We start from the raw sequence: 24,348 nt of genomic DNA, 5'->3' as shown, positions 1-24,348 counted from the left end.
TTGATCACGTGATTTGATTCGACACGCTGGATTTGTCGCAGCGTTTCGCTTCATATTTGCTTATTTCCGTGAAGATAATGTCGCTTAATTAATTATCACTGACGCCCGAAAACAAGTAAAGTGTGACAAGCACAATGGTTTACGGCCAAGTCATTACCGGTGCAATATATTAAATCTCCCACCAAGTACGAACAAGCAGCACAATAAAAGTGGAGACTTTCTCCGAGGCTACAAAAGTACAGTTTACTTATATCATGTGTACTTCGTAGCCATTAGTTGGATCCCTATCATAACTTCTGTAAGATTACATTATTATATTTGTGTGGAAATTGTCATCAGCTTACCACTTCAAATTAGGTTCTTATGTTTCGTGGTTCGAAACTGAACGCCTCTATCCCAGTAGCGGTAAAGTAGTAAACATTTTCAGGTTTGTTGAAGTCAAACCAGAACGTATCTGAAACATTTTGTTGAACAATTGCTTCACACAACAGCCGAACCCGAGACGTCATAACTTCTAGTGCCATGCTTATGTGTTTTCGGCGTATCTCTGTACTGGGTTCACATGTGTGCGCTTGCTGTGTATTTTCCAACGCTTGCGGATGGACAGTTGTTCGCATGCCAGCGGGAGAACGATGGGCGGACGAAATCATTGAACTCATAACAAACCTATAAGGCTGCTCGGTTCATACGAGTACAATTTTCTGCGCATGCTGTGTATTTTCCAACGCTTGCGGATGGACAGTTGTTCGCATGCCAGCGGGAGAACGATGGACAGACAAAATCATTTTACTCGTAACAAACCTGCCAGCGAACTGCTCGGTTCAATACAGGGTTTAAGAATTATTACGACCGTTTTTTTGTTCAAAACCTTAATGTGTTGACGCCTTTCAACTGAGGCAAAGTGAAAACCTGAAACCTAAAGCTTTCTTTAGGATTTCTTTTAGTTATGTTAAGTGTTCTGCATTTTGTTTTGGGTATTTATTAATTTCTGATAAATCATCGTCTTTAACAAAAAATTAAACGGCGGGTTGCTTTGGCATTTTTCAAAACCTATTTGAAAACGGCGCCCACGCATGCTTTTTATTTGTCAAAGCAAGTCATAGCGCTTGTTACATGCACGACTTTGCACAGATAAGCGAGTTTTCTAACGAGCTTCGTGCAGTCTACCACATAGCTTTCTACATAGAGTTGTAAGTCGGGCCGGTTTCGGGCTTAGGTTTTCTCAAACAACTGGCTTGATTCGGGCCTGACTTTACACCCCGTGTCAGTATTTTTTCGAATAAATTTAACTAGCTAAGTAGCCAGTTGGCCTGATGTCAAATAGCTTAAAAACACCATGTTCAAGGCCGTTTGTATATTATTGGTCATTGTGATTGTTGTCTTTTCTTTCCTGGGGGTTTAACGTATAGTTCGTTCAACCATAGCGCTTGCTGCATGCACGATTTTGCAAGCTAAAAGCGGGTGTCCTAACGAGCTTCGTGCAGTGAATCATAGCGCTTGTCACATACACAACTTTGCAAGCTTAAAGTAAGTTTATAAACGAGCCTTTTATATATCCGAAACCTGCAATAATACGCATTTGATTTTATTCAAACCGTTAATTTAAAATATGTATAAAGGGCCATAAAGAAACATTTAGTGGTTTTGCAATTAATACATACGTACAGTGTATACGCAAATTGGCGTTCGTCATTCGATTTGAGAAAACAAGCTGGATGACGCCGGTGTGTAAGACCGAAAGATAGAAGGCAGTGCTACGTATAACCTGTCGTTTCCGTTTTTGTGCCTATAAATATTCTGCGAAATTGGCTTTCCTTACAGTAACGCGGTTTATGCAAATTGAAAGTGGGTTCAGAGTTTAATAAATCAATTGACACGTAATAGTACAAAGTATTACATGTACTGGTTTGCGCTGCGTGTCTGTTGTTAATTATTAGATATGTAATAATACCAAATTTAATTTCGACATAGTTATCGACGAATTTTTTTATCGTGGTGTGAATGTTTAGATTTTAAACAAATATTTTCGCGGTAATACACTTTGCAAAGATGTTTGATTGTAGACGAGTTTATTTAAGAAGTTCAATTTCTGTTTCAATAATTTTGGTGTGAGATTGTGTAAAGGATTTGAGGTTCAGGGTAATTTCGAGATTAGTATTAAATTTGTTTGCAAGGAGTTGTCTAAATGGTGGAGAATTTAGGTGACATGGGACAGTCCAAGACACGGGTTCTTTAACTCTGATGGGGGGGTCCCCTTAGTGGGGCGCAGCACAGTCTGGCTGCAAAGTTTTTACTTGCAAACAATTGTAAATGAATGCATTTGAATGCTGTCGACGCTAATTTCTAACTTATTGTTTGGAAATTATACTGAAGCAAACGCATCATTACTCTGAAATGGGTGTCCAGTTGTATTATCGTCGGCTGTGATCGCAATTTTGCATTGGAGGCTGCCATGACTTTCAGTGCATCAGCCATTTCTGGGCGACATATTCGCAATTTAAGAGAATACTGGCAACATGGCTCTGTGCGCACAAAGCCTTCTATTTCGCAACTTATCAGTGTTTAAGTGGCTTCTTCAACTCTTGGCAGTAGCTTAAAGCGGACCTATGATGTATGTTGTCTGATAAAACAAGACATAGACCTGATTAAAAAACTTTCTTCTCATTGATTTTATCAGCGCTAACATTAATTTAAGGGGGAGTGAGATTAATTAAATAGTGTCAAGTGGGGGGCACGGCCGTAAACACTTAAGAATCCCTGGTCTAAGAGGAGGTGATTTATATTGTTTTGTTTTTTAATTTGCAAATTAACATCGGTTGTTTCTAAGCTCCCTATTTCTAAACAGAAGTAGATTTAAAAGCTATGTTAATTGTTAAATACGTGATTTGCTGTTCGGTGTTGGAAAAGGGTCTTATTCCACTTTGAACGAATCAAGGCCTTTTCGGAATCAAGTCAGTTAGCGTGGTTGGTGCACATTAGGGCAGTGGTCGGCAACGACGAGTTCGTTACCAGGCCGTACAATTTTTTAGGTTAAATGCAAAACTTTTTGCCCAAGTATCCCGGGGATTATAAAGTAATTTAGGCCGGTCCGCGATAAAATTTCAGTTTCAAAAATGGTCCGCAGTAGAAAAAAGGTTGCCGACCCCTGCATAAGGGTTACCAAACGTGCGTTAATTCCGCAGGGTTTAAAAAATAATCTTTGGCGACACCAAAGTTTCGTTACAATGCATTGTATTGGTGTTTGTTACACGTTACCAACCCCAAAAGTGATATTTTTATAAAATGTCATTACTATCACAGAGATAAAATGCGCAGTTTTATTTCTAAACAAGTTACAATACAAAGCATCGTAAATACGAAGGTAAATTGGATGCCAATTGTTTAATACAACCTTGTCCTGTTTTGGGGTATTAGCTTGACTTGCGCGTTTTAAGGGTTAGGGGAGTTCTTTTGTTAAACAAATATCGTATACAAGTTGTATAAAATTTTCCTGAGGAAATGACCAAAAATAATTCTTAAATTCTACGGGAAAGTCCGTTATCGCTCGGGGAATAGTATTTATTCATTAGGTTTTAGATATTTCCATTTTTTCTTGCGTAAAAGGTGAGACTATTAATTAGGTTGTCCGGGTTTGATTCAATTTTATCATCCATTTTGAGAGATCAAATGCTGGTGGTTTCCTGTTTAATTTGTTCTGTACTAAGAAAGGATTTATCTGCTTTTCGTTCGCAAAAATCTTTGATTCGGGTTCTGACTTTAGCTCCATTATGAGTTTGTTCGTTAACTTGAAATAAAATGAACCACCCAAGCCTTTAGGCCCGTTTACACTGTGCTTAGCGGCGCCTAACCTAACCTAACCTTGCGACCCCTTCCGTTTACACTACGATTTTCGGCGCGTACCTAAGTGTACTAAATAACATGCCCGACGTCATTTTCAGCTCACAGCAAATATCGATGACCATAATTCATCACATAAATTTATTGTTACCTACTTTAGATTCGAAAAAGATTTTTATGAATCTAAATTAAATGATAGTTTGTTAGTAAACATGATTTGGCATCTCGGTAATCATACAGGATTGTTTAGTATGTTGTTGTATAGATTTATGGCATGTTTATCTCACTTTCATATTTTTATAGCATGTAGGCTAGTCACCTGTAGTGGGTAGAATGTACATTTTAAATGCACTTAATTACAATACTTGAACACAAAAAACACAACATACAATCATAACAATGTAATGAATAATTAAATTTGAGGCAAATAGCGCACCATCATTTATTTTCGGAAAATGAACCAACCTTTTTCAATTACAAACCCGCAAGCAGCGATAACACAAACCGTTTTCGCAGGTTCAAGCAGCTTGATACGCAGAAAAACGCTCAGTAGGCGATCGCTCACTCATTTCTACGAGACTTGAGCTGCCGAAATCAGTCAAGCGCGAAACCAGACAGAAAAAATGAAACAAACAAACTTACGCAGGTTTGAGTGAGCGCGTTACGCGTAGTGTAAACGGGCCTTTTCCCCCACAAACATTTGAGCGCAAAAAAAGAACCGGGTGTATTTTTTTATTTTTCCTGGGTGTTGTAAATTAATTCACATACCTCGGTAGACAAGAATTTTTGTACAGGAAAAAACTAAACTCTTATATTAACAGTTGCTACATAGAAATCATAAATATGCTGTGGTTATTATTTCTATTGTTTTTCGTCGGATGCGCGGAAGGTGAATGTCCGGGCGAGGATTTCAGTCTCGCTCCTCGACCTTATACAAGTAAGCTTACCTCGATCAAAATCAATCCAATAGTTAATAGCACATGTTTTGTAGCAAATTAAACAGATGTATTTCTTTCCAACTTGTGCATCATTTTATTTTTCTGTAAAACTTATTTTTGCGAATTTTTTCACAGAACCTGAAAATCACTCGGTGTGCGAGAAACCGTACCGCGGTCCCAACTGCACCTGCCCTTCTTCAATGTTCGAATGTGCTTGTCACAAGTTTGGTCGGTGTGGGGACAAACCAGGATGTATTGGGATGTCGTGGGTAAATAACTGGTTTAACGACTGTGGTGATTGGAGCGACGAGTATAGTGAGGTTTGTGCTAAAGGCAGTTTTCAGTGTGACTGCTTCAACACAACTTGTAAAGGTCGTTTTGGGTGTGTGAGGGAGAAGAGGCGATGTGATGGAAGGAAACATTGTTCAGATGGAAGTGATGAAGTTAATTGCACTTGTACAGCTAATAAGTTTGAATGTGATTGTTACAAAACAAACAATTGCACAAATATATGGGGTTGCATCTACAAAGACTTGCAATGTAATGGATATAATGACTGTGATGATTGGAGTGATGAAGTTAATTGCACTTGTCCGGCTAACAAGTTTGAATGTGATTGTTACAAAACAAAGAACTGCACAACTGGATATGGTTGCACCAACAAAAACTTGCAATGTGATGGATATAATAACTGTGGAGATTGGAGTGATGAAGTTAATTGCACTTGTCCGGCTAACAAGTTTGAATGTGATTGTTACAAAACAAAGAACTGCACAACTAGATACAGTTGCATCAACAAAGACTCGCAATGTGATGGACTTAATCACTGTGAAGATTGGAGTGATGAAGTTAATTGCACTTGCCCAGCTCATAAGTTTCAATGTGCATGTGTTGACACAAAACAATGCGATATCAGTATAGCTGGAAGTTGTATTAACCGATCTTTATTATGCGATGGAAATCGTGACTGTTTTGATGGTAGTGATGAGACACATTACACATGTAACTGCTCTGGAGTTTATGTCAAATGTCCGTGTGATCCTGGTAACAAACATTGCCCATCTAAAGGCAGATGCATACCTATTGACTGGATTGGTGATGGATTTAAGGATTGCTATGATGGAAGTGACGAACTTTGTTCAGTTTCCAACTTCACATGTCAATCTTGCACAATGTTTGCCACAACTTGTAAGAGTGAACAACTTGCCAGTTATCTTGTACATTCCACAGTTCCTGCAGAGTGCAATACAGTAATCCAACCATCATGTGCTGATGACATCAACAGTTGTGAAAGCAAGAATGTGATTTGTGTCTCCTCAAACTGCAAAAATATAAAAAAAAATTGTAAGAATTATTTCATTTGTGAAAAACAAAAATTCATTGCTGGAAGTGATTTTTGTGACGGAGTTAGTAGTTGTAGTGACAATAGTGATGAAATTAAGTCAGGATTTGGGTTTAAATGCTCTGGATCATCCAGACAAGGTGTTTGCGTTTTGCCACAAATCAATGTTTACGATTCAGTGGCTCAATGTTCTGATAAATCTGATCTTTGTTTTGTCAAGGAACAGTTCAAATGTTTTCAGTGCTTGGATAAAAAGTTAATCATATCACCCAAGCAAGTTTGTGACGGTATAGTGGATTGCTTTGATATGTCAGATGAGTGTTTGTGTTTTGATCAAAGTTTGTGTAATGATATAAGGGGTGATTGTCCTTCAAATCAGATGCATTGCCAAAATAAATCTGTTTGTTCAGTTCAAAGTGGAAAGTTGTGCAACCCAAGCGTGGAATGTGTTGATCAAATAAACAAGAAGTATTGTTCGTCTCAAAATGACTTACTAACTCAATGTATATTAAGAAATCCGGATAGAATTGACAAAGTTTTGATGTGCGTGAGAACTGATTACAATTTGTTAAATAAATCCTGGCCACGATTGGAAAATGATTCTTCTCTTGTGAAATTTTGGTTAAGCTTCGCATGTGATGGAACGACTAAGGACAGTTTTGGAATATTTGGTGAAATGAATTGTCGAAACATGTTTTATTGTTTCTCAGATGGAGAAATCAGCATAAGGAACTATCAGGTGTGCGACGGAAAAGTTGATTGTGACGACGGCTCCGATGAATTTGTACAACGTTGTAACAAAACCCAATTTTATTGCAAATCAAAAGATAGGGTTTCCATTGACAGAAAAACTGTTTGTGACGGAATTATCGACTGTGACAATGAATCTGATGAAAGTAGATGCCGTTGTGATAAAACAAGGTTTTATTGCACAAACAAACAACCCATGTCGGTTGAAAAGAAACTGGTGCAGAATGGAATTCGTGATTGTTCAGACGGAAGTGATGAATGTGTGAACTTGGCTGGGGACGTCTTTGCAGATGTCAATGAAATGATTGCCAATGCAATGTACCGAGCGATTTTCTGGATAACAGCTGTGTTAGCTTTGGGAGGAAATTCGTTTGTGTTTGTTGCAACTGCTCACAGCTTATGGAATGTAGATAGGAACAAAAATGTTTTTATTAACACCAGTATTTTTCTTCTAAACCTCTGTTGCTCAGATTTCTTAATGGGAATTTATCTGCTTGTAGTTATAGTGCAAGCGGCACAGTTTTCTGGCACATACTGTTTATATGATAAGGAGTGGAGGTCAAGTAGTTTCTGTTCGGGACTTGGAGCACTTGCAATTATTTCTTCAGAAGCATCAGCGTTTACAATGACAGCCATGACAACCTTTCGTCTAATATCAGCTTTTAAACCATTTACAATTCGAAGTGTAGGTGTTTGTAAAGTTTTATTTGCTGAATTGTTTTGCTGGATTTCAGCTGTTGTTTTGGCAACTGTTCCTTTGCTAAATGTCACTTCGGGATATTTTGCAACTGATGTTTGGTTTCGAAACAACTTTTTTGGAAATGATTTTGTTTCCAGAGAAAACATGTCACTTCTTGCAGAACGAATTGATAATGTAAAACCGGAGAGGTGGGACGATGTGAAACGAACTATAAGAATGGCATTTCCTCGCAACCCAATTAAAGGAGAGTTTGGATATTATGGAGAAACAAGTGTCTGTATGCCACGTTTGTTTGCCACAACCAGTGAATTTGCTTGGGAATATTCAACTTTACTCATCACAATCAACTTGCTTATGTTCATCTACATGGTTGTTGCATATGTTCTCATCTACAAACATAGTAACCGGATGAAAGGATCTAGAAGCAATGATGTCAGCTCCAATATGCAAAAGAGAATCTCAAGGTTGATTTTGACCGACTTCTGTTGCTGGATTCCAATTTGTGTTATGGGATATTTGAGTGTTGGAGGAATCATGATACCACCAGATGCTTATGTGTTGAGCGCTTGTCTGTTGCTTCCAATCAACAGCGCTCTTAATCCCTTGCTTTACTCTAAAGCAATAGAAGATCAACTTGTCAGGGCAAAGAAATGGCTGATGGAGAAATTGTCTATTCTCCGTGCATCTACAAATCGCTCATCTGATTTAGCTGTGATATACAATGTTCGTGCAGATGAAGAAGGCGACAGAGTGATTGAGATCCGAGAATGAAACAACCATAAACTTACAATAGTAAATATCCCACAAATATTTATTGCTGTTTTCGCATTGTTAAATCTTGTTATGCTCGATTTGGTTTTCGTCATGTACATATGCTTATGTAAATTTATTTTGAAAAAATTGACTTATAATGTCTGAGTATTTTTGTATGCATTATTATTTTGGCAAGAGCTAAGTTAGGAAAGTTACAAACATAGTAAAAGGGCACTTCAGGGGTTAAGCAAAATTTTTAATTCTAGAAAGAATGATAGTTACATTGAAAACAGAATAGAAACTAAGTTTGCCTTTTGTCGAACAAATAACCACTTTGTAATTTGAATAAGCACACAAATATCCAGGTTTAGTAACAGTTGAAAGAGTCTGTATAAATCGTCATGTAGTTTCCAAGAGCCACATTTTGCCAAGAGTACAATAGGAAACAAGCATCGGTGAAGGACAGCAAGTAAAGCTACATAATAGCACTTAAACAATCACCGAATTACGCAAATTTGGGTTTAATTGTGATCAACTATAGAAAATCAAGGCTGTTACATTGATCACTAAGTAGTTCTCTGGGATTTACCAACCTAACTAAGGATACTAAACTAACCGATTATAAGATGTGACTCACTCATATCTGAAGAGGGAATTACCAATGTAAAACAAGCATTCAATGGTTAACAGTGCTTGTGTGATAGCAATATAGAGCAAAAACTCCTGCTGTAATACTTTTGTTATTTTACTGTTGGAAATTAAGATTCAACAACACATATATGGTTTAAATTTTAAATGCACCTGTGTTTAATTCAGACAAAGCGCTGTAGATATTTCCACCATGTGATCCTTCTGTTTGTTGTAATAAAATTTTCCGGTTCTGTTAATTGTTATGTTGTGACATTGGACCACTTTCCAATGCTCATTTCTACAAAGCTGATAAGTTATTTGATTTATGTGTAACAAACAGCAAGAAAAAAAACATCGTTAAATTTCAAGCATGCATATAATGGTAAAACAAAACGGCTAAACAGTTGGATTCAGCTTAAATGTTTGCGAAAATAAAACTCGGTTGATTTTTTTCATGTCAAAACCAACAGATGTTTTGAGAAATCTAAACAATTTACAATTTAGACTGCAGTGTAATAAATATCTTGCATGGATGAAATGTAACACTACTAATTGAAGTTAAAATAAAAAATATTCATAATTATTACTTTTTTAACAAATTTGTCATTTTTTATCAAACAACTAGTATTTTGTTTAGCATTACACCAGTTGAACGACAAATTTGTTAAATATGCAACCTGGTGGACAAAACGCTTGTTCAGTATTTTCTATTATTACTTTTGTGATAAAAAATGTAAAATACACCAAAATATTCATTTTATTAAATGTACAATAAAACAGAAATTAGTTTGAACCAAGGGACATTAATTAGTTTTCTAATTATACAAAGTTTGTGTGAATATTTTTTCCATATCAATATTTTGTCCATACTGGTCTGTGGTTATTCTATGTTTTGCTACAAATAACAAATCAAACATCATTTTGTTTAAGGCTGATAAAAATGCATGATACTTTTTAGCTCAGCAAACTTTGCTGCTGTATTAATGAACAAACTTATATATGTAAGGACGACAATGCTTTTAATAACATAATAACTAGCCTGCATTTTCTAAAAACTTGAGATATTGCTTCAAACAAATAAAACTTAGACACAGAATAAACAAGTGGTAACAAAACAGCACTGAGGCCTGATGACTGACTTGTTATGCACAACACATCCAGGTTCCTACTGAGTATTAAACAGATACATACAATTTCTGTTCATTGCGAATGTAGGTGTAGTTCTGTGCTTCACAATTGATAGTAAAACTTGGTAAAGTGGAGTTGCTAATAATCAAAAATTTTTGCACAACATATAAACAGTAGACTTATCCACAACTGCTGCCATTTGTAGATTTTGAACTCACCTGATTGTGGTGATGTTGTGCTGAACATTTTGATGTAGAGTGACAGTCAGTCTTCTACCTGTGTACAGTTTCACCTAACTGGTTATTTAATATATGCAACGAAAGATTTGTTTCTGTTGGGGTAACAGGTTAACTCCATGTGTGTAATGAGTAAACTCAATCGATCACGTAGCAACACCCAATAAATATGGATGAAATAAAGTGTATAGTAAAACTACCTTGTGTGAAAATCATCTACTATGAAAGTTTTTGTCCAAATCCATCAACATTTTATAATAAAAATGAACAAGCTACAGGAAGAAAACAAAATAAATTGAAATATTTTAGACCAGTTTAGATAATTACAAGAGTTTAGATTGAACTTAATAAAATGTTCAGTTTTAGGGATACACACCACCCAAGTTAAGTTAAGTGTAATATATTCAACCATTCACTACTATCGGCTTAAACCCATAATTCCGCAATGTCATTCTTTTTCCTTAAACATTTTCTTCACTTTCATAAATTCTTCTATAAATTAAATCTTGTGTGCAAATAGATTTCCCTTAGTTTCAGTAAAATAAGCATTGTTCACACAAAAAATGTGAGTTATTAAGTGGAAATAAAAAATAATCATTTTATCACATTTTCTGAAACATAAAAATGTTAAACTCTAACTTAAATGTGAAGTTATAGCTCAGTTAAATTTACTTTCAAAAATAGTCTTGCTATAACCAAAATAAAGTATGATATTAGTGCTCAAAGTTTGTGTCATACCAGATTCAGCCTGAAAACCTCCAAATATCACAAAAGCTGAGAAATTAGTTGTGAAAAAGCCTTAAAATATTAACTGTGTTTCAAAATATGTAAGTTCAACGTTGACCTTTAGTAACCTCGTAGGTGTTATAACCAGGTAACAACGACCAGTTAACGACGTTTTTACCATATATGAGACCGTTGTTCGAAATGTGCTTGTAGACTCTGAACGGCTGTTTGCTTCAAGCAAAAACTCGCGCAACTAGGGGATGAAGTCGCCCTGAACAGGTGCACAGTCATGCACAGTCGCCCTTGTGCTTTGCAGCGCAATCAAAAACTACACGAACCTTGTCTGGCTTACGGGGATGGAGTACAGGATGGTGTGGCAAATACCAGCAAACACCATTAGCGGACTCGATTTCTTCTCGAGGTATCTCTCTTGCGTACCCTTTCTCGAGGTAGGACTGCTTTGTGCTCACGTACTTTTCCTTCAGTGAGTGATCCTTCTCCAGGCGTCGCTTCAACTACGTCAACCGTCCTTCGGCCATTGGCTTGATATCCGGCAAACAAGCTGAGCTTTCTCTCCACGGTAACGGCAGCTCATAGTGACCTTCCACCATTTTCACGTCCTTTTGCATGATACCATAAATCTTTCTGTCTTCGCGCGACGTGGGGAAATCTAGAACAGCAGTTTCGTCCCCAAAATCCGTCTCACACAGACTAGAGATTTGCTTCTGTAAAAGCTGTCTCTAGACTTCAAGTTCACCTGGTACCTCGATGATGCACACGGAAGGAGTGAAGGGCCCAATAATGTCCATTCAAAAGGTGTCTTGACAGCAAACGGTTTTCCTTTTAACCACGACGCATCTCCTCAATAAACAAGGCGTCTGGATTATCCAGACCAATCAGCAATGTTACAGTTCCTTTCTCGATCAACGGAAAATCCAAGTCACGTAAATGTGGAGCACCCCTTAATGCTTGTTTGCTAAGAATCGGATTAGGACGAACGGAGATTTCACCAACGGTTATTACTTTAGGGAGAAATATATCATCTCCGCCACCTACTGGAGAAACAGAGAAACTCACTGAAACAGCCGTATGCTCTTTGGCTTTATCTGTCAGTGTTTGCAAAACAATCTCCTTAGTTTCACCTTTCATGCCCAGGGCTTTAATCAATCTTTGGTTACAGAAAGTTCCGGTAGAGCCGATATCCAAAAATGCGTAAGTTAAAACCTTCCGGCCTTCGTATTTGACCTCGACCGGTACGACGCACTGGTATACGCCGTCGTACCCGCATTCGCCGGGCGTTGCTACTGAACATGAAGCGACCGTTTGTGGTTCGACTGGTGCCGCTGGTGACTCTGTCTTTGCGGCTCGAGCAGACCTATGCAGCAATGTGTGGTGATAGTGACTCGAACAGTCGTTTTCTTCGCAGGCAGTTCTCGCTTTACATCGTCTTACACGGTGACCTGGAGTAAGGCATCTGAAGCACAATCTCTTTCGACTGACGAATTCCACACGTTCGAAGTAAGTTTTACGTTTGAACTAAAAAGCACTTAGGCAAATCGTGAGCCTTACCACAGAACAGATACGTAGCGGAAGTAGTCGGCCTCTCTGTCGGGCGCTGTCGAACTTCCACTAGGTTTACAACGTACGCAGACGCTTTTGGCTTTCTCATCGGTGGACCAAGATCCTTGTCGCGCTTAGATCCCATAATCCCACTTCCGTAGAGGAAATTTTCCACCTCGGCACGCTCCGAAACAAACTGAACATCGTGGCTAAACCCGGCTTCACGATTGGTGTGATGTAGCACTTCGACTGATCGCTCTATCCATCTTTCCTGCAGACGATAGGGTAACTTGTCAATGAGCTGCAGCATGGTGTCAAGCGAATTAAGACCGGCATATTCATCAATATCCTCCAGTGTAGTGAGACATTTTTCCAGCAGATCTGCAAACTGCATTAGTCTTTCCGGTTAATCTCCTTTCAAGCGAGGACTCTTCTTCAAATGCTGCTTACAGGCATTTGCGATAATGTGCGGCTGTCCGTATTCATGAAAGAGCTTTTGACGTGCCTGTCGGTAACCCTCGAGTGGCCTTTTCGTCAAATGATCAATTTTAGGTCGCACTTTGTCATCACAATGTTGCAGCAGATAATCCAAACGCAAATCGTCAGAGTGAACTTTAGTGGCAACGTGCGCTTCAAAGTTGCGAATGAACGTCCAGTATTCCATTGGATCGCCGCTAAATGACATTATCTTTGGACGCGGTAGAAAACGCTCATCTGAGCTGTAACGAGGTTCCTGCGCTACTATGGGATTATTCCTATTTTGACAATCGTATTGCGGAGTAGCATAGATAGGAGGCTGATGACTTACTTTAGGCAGCTCCTGCCTATCACAACGCGGTACAGGTTTTGGACATTCGTTGACCGTTTGTACAAAAGGCCTCTCTACGGTTGGCGGACAAACGAATTCCGCTTCAAATTTACCTTCCCATCCGCGAGCTTCGATTTCGGCTAATTCGGCTTGACGTTGTACCTCGCGAATTTCGGCGTCGGCAGCCAACTGGCGCTCTGTCTCGCGCAAGTTCTGTTCTTCATTGCGCAAATTTTGTTCCTCATCACGCAACTTACGTTCTTCATCCCGCAATTTTCTTCGTCGCTCATTCTCTTCCTCCTGTCTTTCTTTGGCCTGACGAAGTTTTGCGCGAGCCATCTCAAACTTAATTCGTGCTTCAGTTCTGCGGACGCTGGAACTCGTACTCGCAGAAGTAGGGCAACTAGAAGTGCAACTTTTTGTCGACTTTTTTGAACCAGCTGGTGGCGGCAGGTACGTAGAATGCTGGGCCTTTTCAATCCATTCAGCAACCGTGGCATCGAACCCAGTCTTCTCCTCAGCGTATCGCTTTAACAAATCCTTATCAAGATCTTCATTTTTAGATAAATTGGAAGTTATATGCTCCACAAGACGTCGGTATCTTCCACCGACAATTGGCACCGACGAATGTACACAAACCAAGTTTTTGGGACTGACCATTAATCGTTCCGTTCGGGTGTAGGCTTCTTGCAATGAACGTTGCAATTTGATGAGTTGTTCACCCTTATCCTCTTCAATCATGTCGGAAATCATTTTTCTTCACTGAGCGAACAAGCAACGGTTGAAGATTTCCTTTTCAACAAGCAACAGTTGAAAACTTCTTTATGTAGACTTTGAACGGCTGACCTGCAAGGCTGAGCCTCACAAAGGGGTTTGTCACGTTGAAACACGCCCCGCCCTTCCCACACAAATCACACTTCCCGAATCTCGTGTAATAATCCAGAGCGACAACAGCGGCAACAACCACAACGTCGTACACAATCAGGAACGGATAGAAACAGGGTTAAGAACGAAACGGGAACGGGAAAGATTTTCAACTATTTTGTCAACAGGTACAGTACACGTATTAACAGTTGCAAGACGATGAAACAATCGCTGCAATCACGAAAATCACGGTAAACAGCCTTCACTTGAAGATTAATTAGTCAGTCGTCACAATATTTAATTTAGCCTTATTCGTCTCTAAAAACGCCACACAAACGAATTTACTTAATGCAGTAATAAAGTCATATCACTCAACCACGTTGTACAGTAAAATGAACCAACCATTGCAACATTCAGACAAGGGCCTTCCAATTTTACTGTTACGCACATGGCCATTGTAACGTCATAGCAGGGAAATTATGAGACAAGTTAATCATGCGTAACTGAACGTGGAGATGTAACAGTGCTAAAAGGAAATATATCGAACAAGCAGTGCAGCATATCTTCTTCAGACCAGAGACATAGAACAGTGTATAGAAATAAATGCGAGTGCTCATGTATAAAATATGTAGTAGTGGCGTTGAATCTCTTCTTCTCGGCTAATTCTCAATTTTAAGGCCCGTTTTACTGTGCGTATGGCGCGCGCTCAAATTTGCGTAAATTTGTTTATTTTGTGTCCGGTTGACTGATGTCGGGCGCTCATGTTTAGTAGAAATGAGCGAGCGATCGCCTACCGAGCGTTTTCTGCGTATTAAGCAGCTTGAACCTGCGCAAAACGGTTTGTTTTATCGCTGTGTACGGGTTTCTGATTTGAAAAACTTGGTTCGAATATGGAAAAATGCAACAATAAATTTATGTGGTGATTTTAGGTCATCGACAGTTGTAGAAACCAAAATTGACGTCGAGCATGTTATTTTGCAAACCTGAGGTAGGCTACGCACCGAATATTACGTTGCATTGGATTATTTTTTATACCGTATAAAGATATGGCGCGTAACAGTACAAAATACTACACTAGTGCCAAAGAATCGAGAAACGGATAAACAAACCTCGCGGTTGAAAATACGCCAATGTAAGAATAATATACATAAATAGAACACGTGAATATTTTGACTGTTTCATAAAAATTAGGTGCAAAGTATAGGCTAAATCATTTCTTTAAAGCAACAAAAAAATAGATTTCTTAAAAAAACAGGCATCCTCAATTTCTGTGAAACGAACATGTGGTAGCCTAGATTGTCAAAATAAAGTGGTAAAAAGTAAAAAAAGGTAAAAAAAAATAAAAAAAATATTATCTCTACAAATTAAACACCTGCAAAACACAGAGACAAAGCACCCAAAAGCGAGAGAAGTCAATATATATTGACGCAGCAGCCGCACCTTAAGACTACGTTTAAAATTTACACGTGACAGAAGTGTGGAATCTCGTTGGAGAAGCAAGCAGCGCGAAGGGCAACGCGACTGGGTGTGACAACATGGGTGGATTCAAGCCGGTTGAATATTGAAGGTAGGTAATCAACGATCACCAAAAAAACGTCCCCAACATTCTGGGAGATTAAATATTGGTTTAAAACTCAGCTTGGGCAACCCCCTACAACTGTCAACGACAAACAGTCAACAAAAGGTACAACATATGGTATATAATTGTGAGGAATTAAATGTTGGAGGTATTGATTGGTTTACTTCTCATTACTGGGTCATACAAATAAAAATCCTGACCGCACATTTTCAAATTTTATGAGATCAGAGAACCGGTTAGCATTTCTGGTTACTGTCAATGGACTTTTTGAAACAGAACCGGCTAAAAAATATGTCTTTTGTGATAGAACCAGCTGACAAAAAATTTAAATCCCACCACTGGAAAATATACGTCGCCAAAATAATTTCATCCAAAATCCACAATAAAATTAAAAAAAACTTGTTATGGTTCAGTGGGCAACCTAGTCATGCGTTACGCATGTGGAGAATTTGTAAATACATGTTTGTTTTGCAAAATGAAAATAAAAACGTATTTTTCCGATTTTAGTTGAAAAAACAATTCGGGTTTCCGCGTTAAAACATAATATTGTTGCAGATCGTCATGAAAAACGGATTTTAAAGCGTTGAGATTTTGTGTTTCTTGAAAAAAATGGTTCATCTAACAGTTGGTTTCAATATTTTTGGGAAAGTTTGTTTTCTAGATGAGCACAATTAAATGATTTCTTAAGACCTTGTTTTGATTACAACAACGTTTAGCTTAAAGTGTTATTGTATGTCTTTGAAATGTAAAAAAAACATTTTTATGCAAGTTTATAACTTTTTGTTTTACCGTGACAAAATGCATTGTAAAATCACTTAATTCATGCACAGAGATAATATAATAAATCCATTAGACCAAGTATTGCTCATCCAGCAGTTTTTATTGTAAACAATCGACGTTTCGACGTCCTATACAAGACGCCTTCATCAGGATAATGACATAACTTGCAAGACGAATGTCTTTTAAAGCGACAAAATGCAAAACACATACATGCAAAACGGCGATAACAAGAACGTCAAAACGTCGTATAGGACGTCAAAACGTCGATTGTTTACAATAAAAACTGCTGGATGAGCAATACTTGGTCTAACATTATGCCTGGCAGCAATAGCTTATTTCATAATAAATCCATGTTCTGAATGAAGTGTATTAAAATGTAAAATCAGCGATGCACTATATTCATTAAACTGTTTCGACTGGACATTGCCATGTTGTTTAGATTGGCTGTGCTGTGCAACACAATACCCCAAAGATAAAATATTTTAATTGTTTGTTTAAATTCTATTCGTAATTATTTACACAACAATTGGTTTAGTTAAAGTTAAGACCAGCTTGGTTAAGTTTAACACCTCTTTTTCAAAGTAAAAAATTTAAATTTTGTTTAAAATCTATGATTATTCCTAGTGGTAAAAGATTTTATATGTCTTAATTATATTGTTTAAAATTCTTTCAATACAATCACAAATTTGTGGACAAGCTGCGTGTTTATGTTCGTGGGGGGAATCAGTTTCCCCAGTTTAGGGGGAATTGGTGGACGAGGCGGAGATGTTTGTGTTGTCGCAGCGAAGAACAACAGCACAACTCTAAGGGACATGAAAAAGACGTATCAACACAACGCTTCATTGCTGACAATGGGGAAAATTCGAGGTGGGTGAAATCATTTAAATAGTGGTTTTCACGGGTATTTGTGCTCTGTTCTTAAACATATTGAAAAAGCATCATCTTAACCTGTTCCATTGGTTTTATAAACTGTATTTAAGCAGACGAAAAAAGCAATATGGCTGACTATTGTAAAGGTTTAGCTGCAGCGCCTTCACCATTTATCCACCAAATGTGCTCTCAACTTTGTCATAATGTCTTAACATTGTTCAGCTATTTTCGGCTCGTTGAACATTTCAGTGCAATTGTGCTGCTCCAATTTGTTTCACCCGGCAAAATTATAACAGTTATTTGGTGCCAATAAACAAATCGAGTGTTAAATTTCTGATATAATAAGGTATAGAGCTGTAAATATGCGTTTAGTTTTACTAACTTGTAGCAAATTGCACGCAAATGTTAAAGCTATTACCATGTAAAATCCCTGTAAATGTAAAATGGCACATTTTTGAATAAAAAGACTTTGAATGTAAACTAATGTGCCAAAATGGTGGTTTAAAACCACTTGACTGCTACAGATTTAAACTCTGTAGGTTGGAATACTATTTCTATTATCAAATATAAACAGCAGATATAAATTTGGTTTTACTGGAATTCTACTTTAAACCTCGAGCTTTACCATTCATAAATACAACTCTAAAAAAAGTTATCAGCCTTTGACATCATGATTGAAAACGTTGTAATACAACAGTTCTTTTTCACCTTCCAGGTGGCTTACACCTCGCTTCTGCGCACCTTTTTATCTATTGTTTTTATACAACGCTTGATTCGAAAACGGGTGTAACTGGTGTGGCCTTCATATCACTGATGATGGTATGAGCATTTGCTGAAACGTTTGAACAATAAAGCATGTTGCTTTTTACGTCTATTTGGGCCATTATTTTCACCATTAAACTTACAAACAGATCAGTATATAGTGTTCTTTTTCATCTAATCTAAAAATCTGTTTTTCAGTCGAAACAAACTGTTTGGTTTAAAAGGTGCAAGCATATACATTCCGGTTCCCCGTAGCATTACTGTAATTGACGCGGATGAAAACAAAGTAATTGGTGAGTCAAAAATGGGATTGTTTTAAAAATATGTTATAACAATGGATACCCACATATTTAAGTAAATTGTTTCTTATCCTGGGCCCTCATTTTGGAGTTTTTGTAAAAATAGTTGTGTGCTGTGTGGTATGCAGTTTAATCATACTTCAGATAATGTTTATGCAAGCCAAAACTTTCATTGTTAAGGCAACCAGTTTTTGTAGCCCAAAACACCTCTAGCGGTCATTTTTTTTTTCATTGGCCATTTCAGATAAAAGTTTATTTATTTGTGCAAGCAAAAAATGCAGTTACATCATTCCTTAGACAATGTTTGTGCCAGCAAAAACTCATCATTAAAACGTAGTGTAAAATAGTGAAGTGTTGTGTAAAAATGGAATGAAACCAAAGGTTTAGACCAGGGGTGTACAACCTGCAGCAGCACATACAGGTTTATGCGACTGTGTACTTCCATATTGAAATGTATGTATTGTTGGCTGTGTGTTTATGAATGGTGACAAACAGTTAAGCAACAATTACCTGTTTGTTCATATTGTCTAACAATAAGTTTTAAACTAAATAAAAATCAGCGTCTGAAGAAAACCGAACATTTAATGCTGCATGGGGGGATTCATTTGCTTTCACTGCCGACGAGGTTTTACCAAGTCTGCCTTATATCCAAGAAACTAACTAACAACAAAAGTCGAAAGTCGTGAGACAAAGAAAAATCATTTTCCCACTGGCAGTTCATTTCAAAACAGCTTTTTGGCTCCAAGTGTTTTTTTACATGTTTAATTGGTGCGAATGGCTATTAGAGTGATAAAGGTTGGCGAGCCCTGAACTATACCATTTCGCTGTGCAGCGCACTTCAAAAGTAGAGCGTTAAAAGTTAAATGAAGAAAACAGAACATTCAATGCTGCATGGTGGGAGTTTTATTTTATTTTCACTGCTGATTGTTAACTGTTATACTTTATAGCTTTACTTAAATTTTCAGGTGACATATTAAAACCTGAAGATAAACTACTTGTTGCTACCGGTGGAAAAGGAGCATCGTCTCGAAACAACTACCAACAGAAAAAGGGAAAATGGAGAAATCTCTGGCTTGACATGAAAGTAATTGCAGATGTTGGATTTGTTGGGTAAGTGAAAAAATGTAGGTATTTGCTTTTTATTATATGAATGTATTAATGGTATTTCCTAAAGGGGACACATAAGTTTGTTTTTTTTTTTTGTTTTTTTTTCATATTAGAAAACTTCTTATTGTTTTTTTTGTGCTGCTTTTATATTTTCTATATTTACCCTGTTAGCAATTTAATGCTGACACGACTACAAGTTTTTCTGTTAAAATAACTGATTTTTTTGGTTGAAATTACTAAACGTCCAGCAATATATGTTTATTCCAGTAGCCCAACGTATACTTTTTTCTCTTTTTAAATCTAGTAGTGATGCCAACAAAATGAAAAAAAAATGGGTTTCTTGGTTCAACATGTATTCTCAATCAGTCCTCTTTTTCAATGTTGGTTGTTTATAATCACACAAATACTACATGTCAAGTACTATATGAATGTAGTAATGGTATTTCCTGAAGGACACATATTGTTATTTTTGGAGTATTTTTTATTATTAGAAAACTTCTTGTTAGCCTAAAATAATCACAGTACGCCAGGCCCATTGAAAGCACCATACCAAATCGGCCGGTCACCAAGCGTTTACCACCATATGGCAAGGAGTAGGCAAGAAAAATCTAGTCTGCGGTGGGATTCGAGCCTAAAATAAAACTGGTTTTAAAGAAATATATATGTAGGGTGTGTTACAGAAAAAAAATGATTTTTTACAACCACTCATGAAACTGCAGGGTTATAATTGTGCTTTTTTATTTCATGTTGATGTCACACAGTTCTTATTTCTTTAAAGATTTCCGAATGCCGGCAAATCCACCTTGTTGACTGCCTTGTCCAACGCTACACCTAAAGTTGCTAATTACCCTTGTAAGTGGCCAGTTTTGTTGAAAAACATTTTTTGTGATAAAAATACCTGAATAAATTATTTTGCTTATACACCGAAAACATAGTGGGGACATTTAGTTAAAGCTTGTCAATTGCAAACATTGACAGATTTTTGTCCATTGAATTGGCGATACATGCAATTGCAATAACCCATCAAAGTGTCGATTTTTTAGTAAGGGGCACAATTGTAGGAAAAATCGTAAAATGTATAACAGACAGTCGAATACAAATGCATGGTAAATTGATAATGTGGATTTTCTCTATTGTTTGATGTAATGCTTTTATCGTGCTTAACAAAATCTTTTAAGATTGTTTATTCGTTTTAATCAGTAACAGTTTTCAATATCAATAATTACTAACATCAGTGCTACTGAATTATTTAACTTAATTGCAAATACTTCTTAACTTTTTTTCTAGTTACTACAATGAACCCGGAGATTGGAGTGATAAGTTACAACGATTTTCGATCGATAAAACTTGCTGATTTGCCAGGACTTATCGAAGGAGCATTCGTGAACAAAGTATGTTATACTGGGATTAGAACCACTAACCTTACGATTGCAAGGCTGACTACGTTGTGAACAAATTTTGTACATTTATTTATAGGGATGTGGGCATTCTTTCTTGAAACACGTTGAACGAACGGACTTCATTCTTTGTGTTGTTGATGTGAATGGATTTCACCTTTCACCGAGAGATGATTTCAGAAATGTCTTTGAAACGATTCTATATCTCACAAAGGTAAGAAAAACATAACTCATCACTGTTTTTACTCATTGCAAAGTCGTACATGTAACAAGTGCTATGCTTGACTGCACGAAGCTCGTCAGAAAACCCGCTTTAAGCTTGCAAAGTCGTGCATGTAACAAGCGCTATGGTTGACTGCACGAAGCTCGTTAGGAAACCCGCTTTAAGCTTGCAAAGTAGTGCATGCAGCAAGCGCTATGGTTGACTGCACGAAGCTCGTTAGGAAGCCCTCTTTAAGCTTGCAAAGTCGTGCATGTAACAAGCGCTATGGTTGACTGCACGAAGCTCGATAGGAAACCTGCCTTATGCTTGCAAAGTCATTCATATAGTGTTTGGCATTTCTTGTTTTCTGTTTAGGAATTGGAGCTGTTTGATGAATCACTTTTGAAGAAAGACAAAATTCTTGCCATTAATAAAATGGACAGTGAAAATTCAAGCGATAATTTTGAAATACTTATGAATCAACTTTACAACTATGAATGTAAGGTTTAAACAAGCTTTTTCTAGTTAACTTTATAAAGGCTTTTTTCTTGTCACCATCTGCACTGATTAGACCTTTTCGGTTGAAACTGTGTGCACTGTCTGCAGCTTACTTATTCTTTCATAGTGTCTTGTTGTTAACTTTGTAAAAGTTTGTTAATGCCGACCAAGTTATTCAAATCAGGGATGTCAAACATGCGGCCCACCAAGAGTTTTTGTGCGGCCAGCGAAGTAACTTTTAGAAGTATGCCATTGTTTGCACACAAAGCAATAAAGCACAATTGGTTCTTTCACACTGCTACACTCTATATCTGTTTGTTACAAAATTATTTTTGCATGTAGTTAATGGCAATATTAACATTTCACTTTTTAATCCTGTATTTTTTTGTCATACACTGTAGTGGCTCACGACTAACTTAAAAGTTTGTTTTTGGCCCTCAAAGTTGTTTGAGTTTGACACCCCTGATTTAAATTATTTTCATCTCTAGGTTTTAGTTCCAAGTTGATGCTTTTATTTATACTTGTTTAATTTATTACTCTGGCAAATCCCTCTGCATATGATATCAAGTTTGTAGAGCTCTTCTGGCAAAGTGCTTGCGTTCCATTCTTTTTCTTTGTTTATCTTGCACTGTACTAGTCACATTAAGTGTTATTTACCCTGATGAAGGCGACCTGTATAGGACGTCAAAACTTCGGAATTAAAACACATTTGCCAGAAGAGCTCTATAAACTTGATATCATGCCTGGCAACAATAGCTTATAAATTATGTAAATATTTAAATTTTCAGCACATCTTGACACTATTCCAGAAGCTCTTTTACCAGAAGAAAAACCCGAATTTAAACACATCATTCCAATGTCTGCACAAGAAGGTACTGGGACTGAAGAATTAAAACTTTGTATTAGAGAAGTTTTGGACAAAACAGCATTTGAAGACAACAAACATTTAAGAATTGAGAACAAAGACAACAATAACGATGCTTTGTTGGACAAAACAAAACAAGACAATGAAAGAAAATTGATTTTATGACCTCACTGTTAATAAAGAAAAAATCTCACTGCAGTAAGGTTAGAAAATTTACTGTTTTTTTGGTTCAGTCAATTTAGTATGGAAATGATTGTTCAGTTCAAAATTGATTCATGGTCAGCATAACATAATAAAACACCTCAGAACTCATTTTTGGGGGGAATGAGCTCAAGTCTAAACACATTAAATATGTTTTAAAAACCAGTTGTTTAAATCTTTGCTGTTTATTTTAAATATATATATATTTTTTTAAACCCTATTTTTGTGAGACTGACATTTAAATTATATGGTTGCCATGGTAATACAGCAAATCACCATAATTTTGTCTGCATTTTTAAACAAACTTACTATAGCTGCTGTTTGACATAATTTATCTGTTTTGTGACTTATATAACCATTCATGTCAAATTTCATGAGCATTTTATGTCAAAGTTTTAAACCCACCCAAACTAAAAGTGCTTTTGCCTGCAAAGTTACAGCAATACGTCACTAGTTTTTTTTAAGTATTTCATGTTAATGCTATAATTACATTACATACATCACATGTGTCATGACATCATACTGATTTTGTTTAATCTAATTTCCAAAATGTTATTTAAATGAGTCTGTCAATGATTTTTTTTATAAGTTCATCACTACATTGTAATACTAAAGTATTCATATTAGTTGCATACTATTTTTATTGTTTCACATTTTTAATATATATCATGAATTATTATATTTAGGTGAAAATTTTTTCTGGATAAAGTTGAAGTATTTATTGGTGTGGCTGAAAGTAAGTTGCAAATACACAATGGCTTTAGGATATCCAGGTTTTAATAAAACTACTTTTTGTCTAACAGTTCACCCTGCAGTTATCATACGACAATCGAAGCCGATACATCGGAAAAATGGTCAGTTTGTATATTTCGAGGACAATGCCGGGGTGATAGTTAATGTCAAGGGCGAAATGAAAGGTAAAGTCTTCAATATGTATTTTTAGTAAGTTTAACGCATCATGTGTAACCCAGGAAAACCTGCTGGAATGAAATGTACTGATTTTAATTCCCTAGGTTTTACGGAATGCAAATCTTAAACTTACCCAAAACCATTAATATTTGCGATGGTTATTTTCATGCATACATTCTTTAAAAATGCAGGTTACCAACTGTAAAGTTACATCTAAAATCTATTGCATGTGACAACATGCTTTTGGGGCTCATTATGCAGTTAGATAGTATGGTAAAGAATAATGTTACACAGTAATATAACAGCAACATTTTGGGGCTTGAGCAAAATTTTGGTGCCATATGTTAAAGTAAACAAATTTGCCACAAACAAAAGTGTTCTAGCCATGATGATTCATTTTACCATTCTTCGGGACTGAATATCCTGATGCCAAGACTTGAATCTGAGCAGAACCTAACTATCCAAAGCATGTATTCCTCTCTTATGTTTGTGCACTTTGGCATAAAATCCATTTATTTCAAATTTTACTCATGGTAGATATGGTTATGCGACACCAGTTTGTTTGACACAATAGTTGCTACAGTGATAAGTTTGTTGCGTTTGCAAT

The 24,348-nt window shown here is 36.8% G+C and overlaps 1 protein-coding gene, 1 long non-coding RNA gene and 1 pseudogene across 4 annotated transcripts; 2 read left to right on the top strand and 1 right to left on the bottom strand.

Moving 5' to 3' along the window:
• Window positions 1–5,827: 5,827 nt before the first annotated feature.
• On the bottom strand, window positions 5,828–10,582 carry LOC145217395 (uncharacterized). 2 transcript variants are annotated; one of them, XR_013857375.1, is made up of 3 exons: window positions 10,515–10,582; window positions 10,297–10,354; window positions 5,828–6,096 (listed from the first exon to the last, which is right to left on the bottom strand). It is a non-coding gene; the product is annotated as an uncharacterized LOC145217395 (long non-coding RNA). The 2 variants fall into 2 exon arrangements; XR_013857374.1 differs by lacking the exon at window positions 5,828–6,096 and adding an exon at window positions 9,092–9,248.
• Window positions 7,169–8,338, top strand: LOC145217350 (G-protein coupled receptor GRL101-like). The gene has a single exon (XM_080084603.1). The coding sequence runs from the start codon at window positions 7,169–7,171 to the stop codon at window positions 8,336–8,338; it is 1,170 nt and encodes a 389-aa protein (XP_079940729.1).
• Window positions 10,583–17,310: 6,728 nt separating the features above from the next.
• On the top strand, window positions 17,311–23,671 carry LOC145217384 (GTP-binding protein 10-like; annotated as a pseudogene). Its single transcript, XR_013857371.1, has 9 exons — window positions 17,311–17,498; window positions 18,462–18,556; window positions 19,528–19,672; window positions 20,448–20,521; window positions 20,957–21,060; window positions 21,146–21,280; window positions 21,644–21,767; window positions 22,555–22,834; window positions 23,636–23,671. The product of XR_013857371.1 is annotated as a GTP-binding protein 10-like (transcript).
• Window positions 23,672–24,348: the final 677 nt, after the last annotated feature.

The sequence above is a fragment of the Phallusia mammillata genome, chromosome 3 (assembly GCF_965637545.1).
Source record: "Phallusia mammillata chromosome 3, kaPhaMamm4.hap1.1, whole genome shotgun sequence".
Classification (NCBI taxonomy): domain Eukaryota; kingdom Metazoa; phylum Chordata; class Ascidiacea; order Phlebobranchia; family Ascidiidae; genus Phallusia; species Phallusia mammillata.
This window is presented reverse-complemented; position numbering and strand designations above follow the sequence as displayed.

Bases quoted from the DNA above. Each gene is read 5' to 3' on its own strand.
- LOC145217350 (XM_080084603.1), top strand. From the start codon at position 7,169: ATGATTGCCAATGCAATGTACCGAGCGATTTTCTGGATAACAGCTGTG.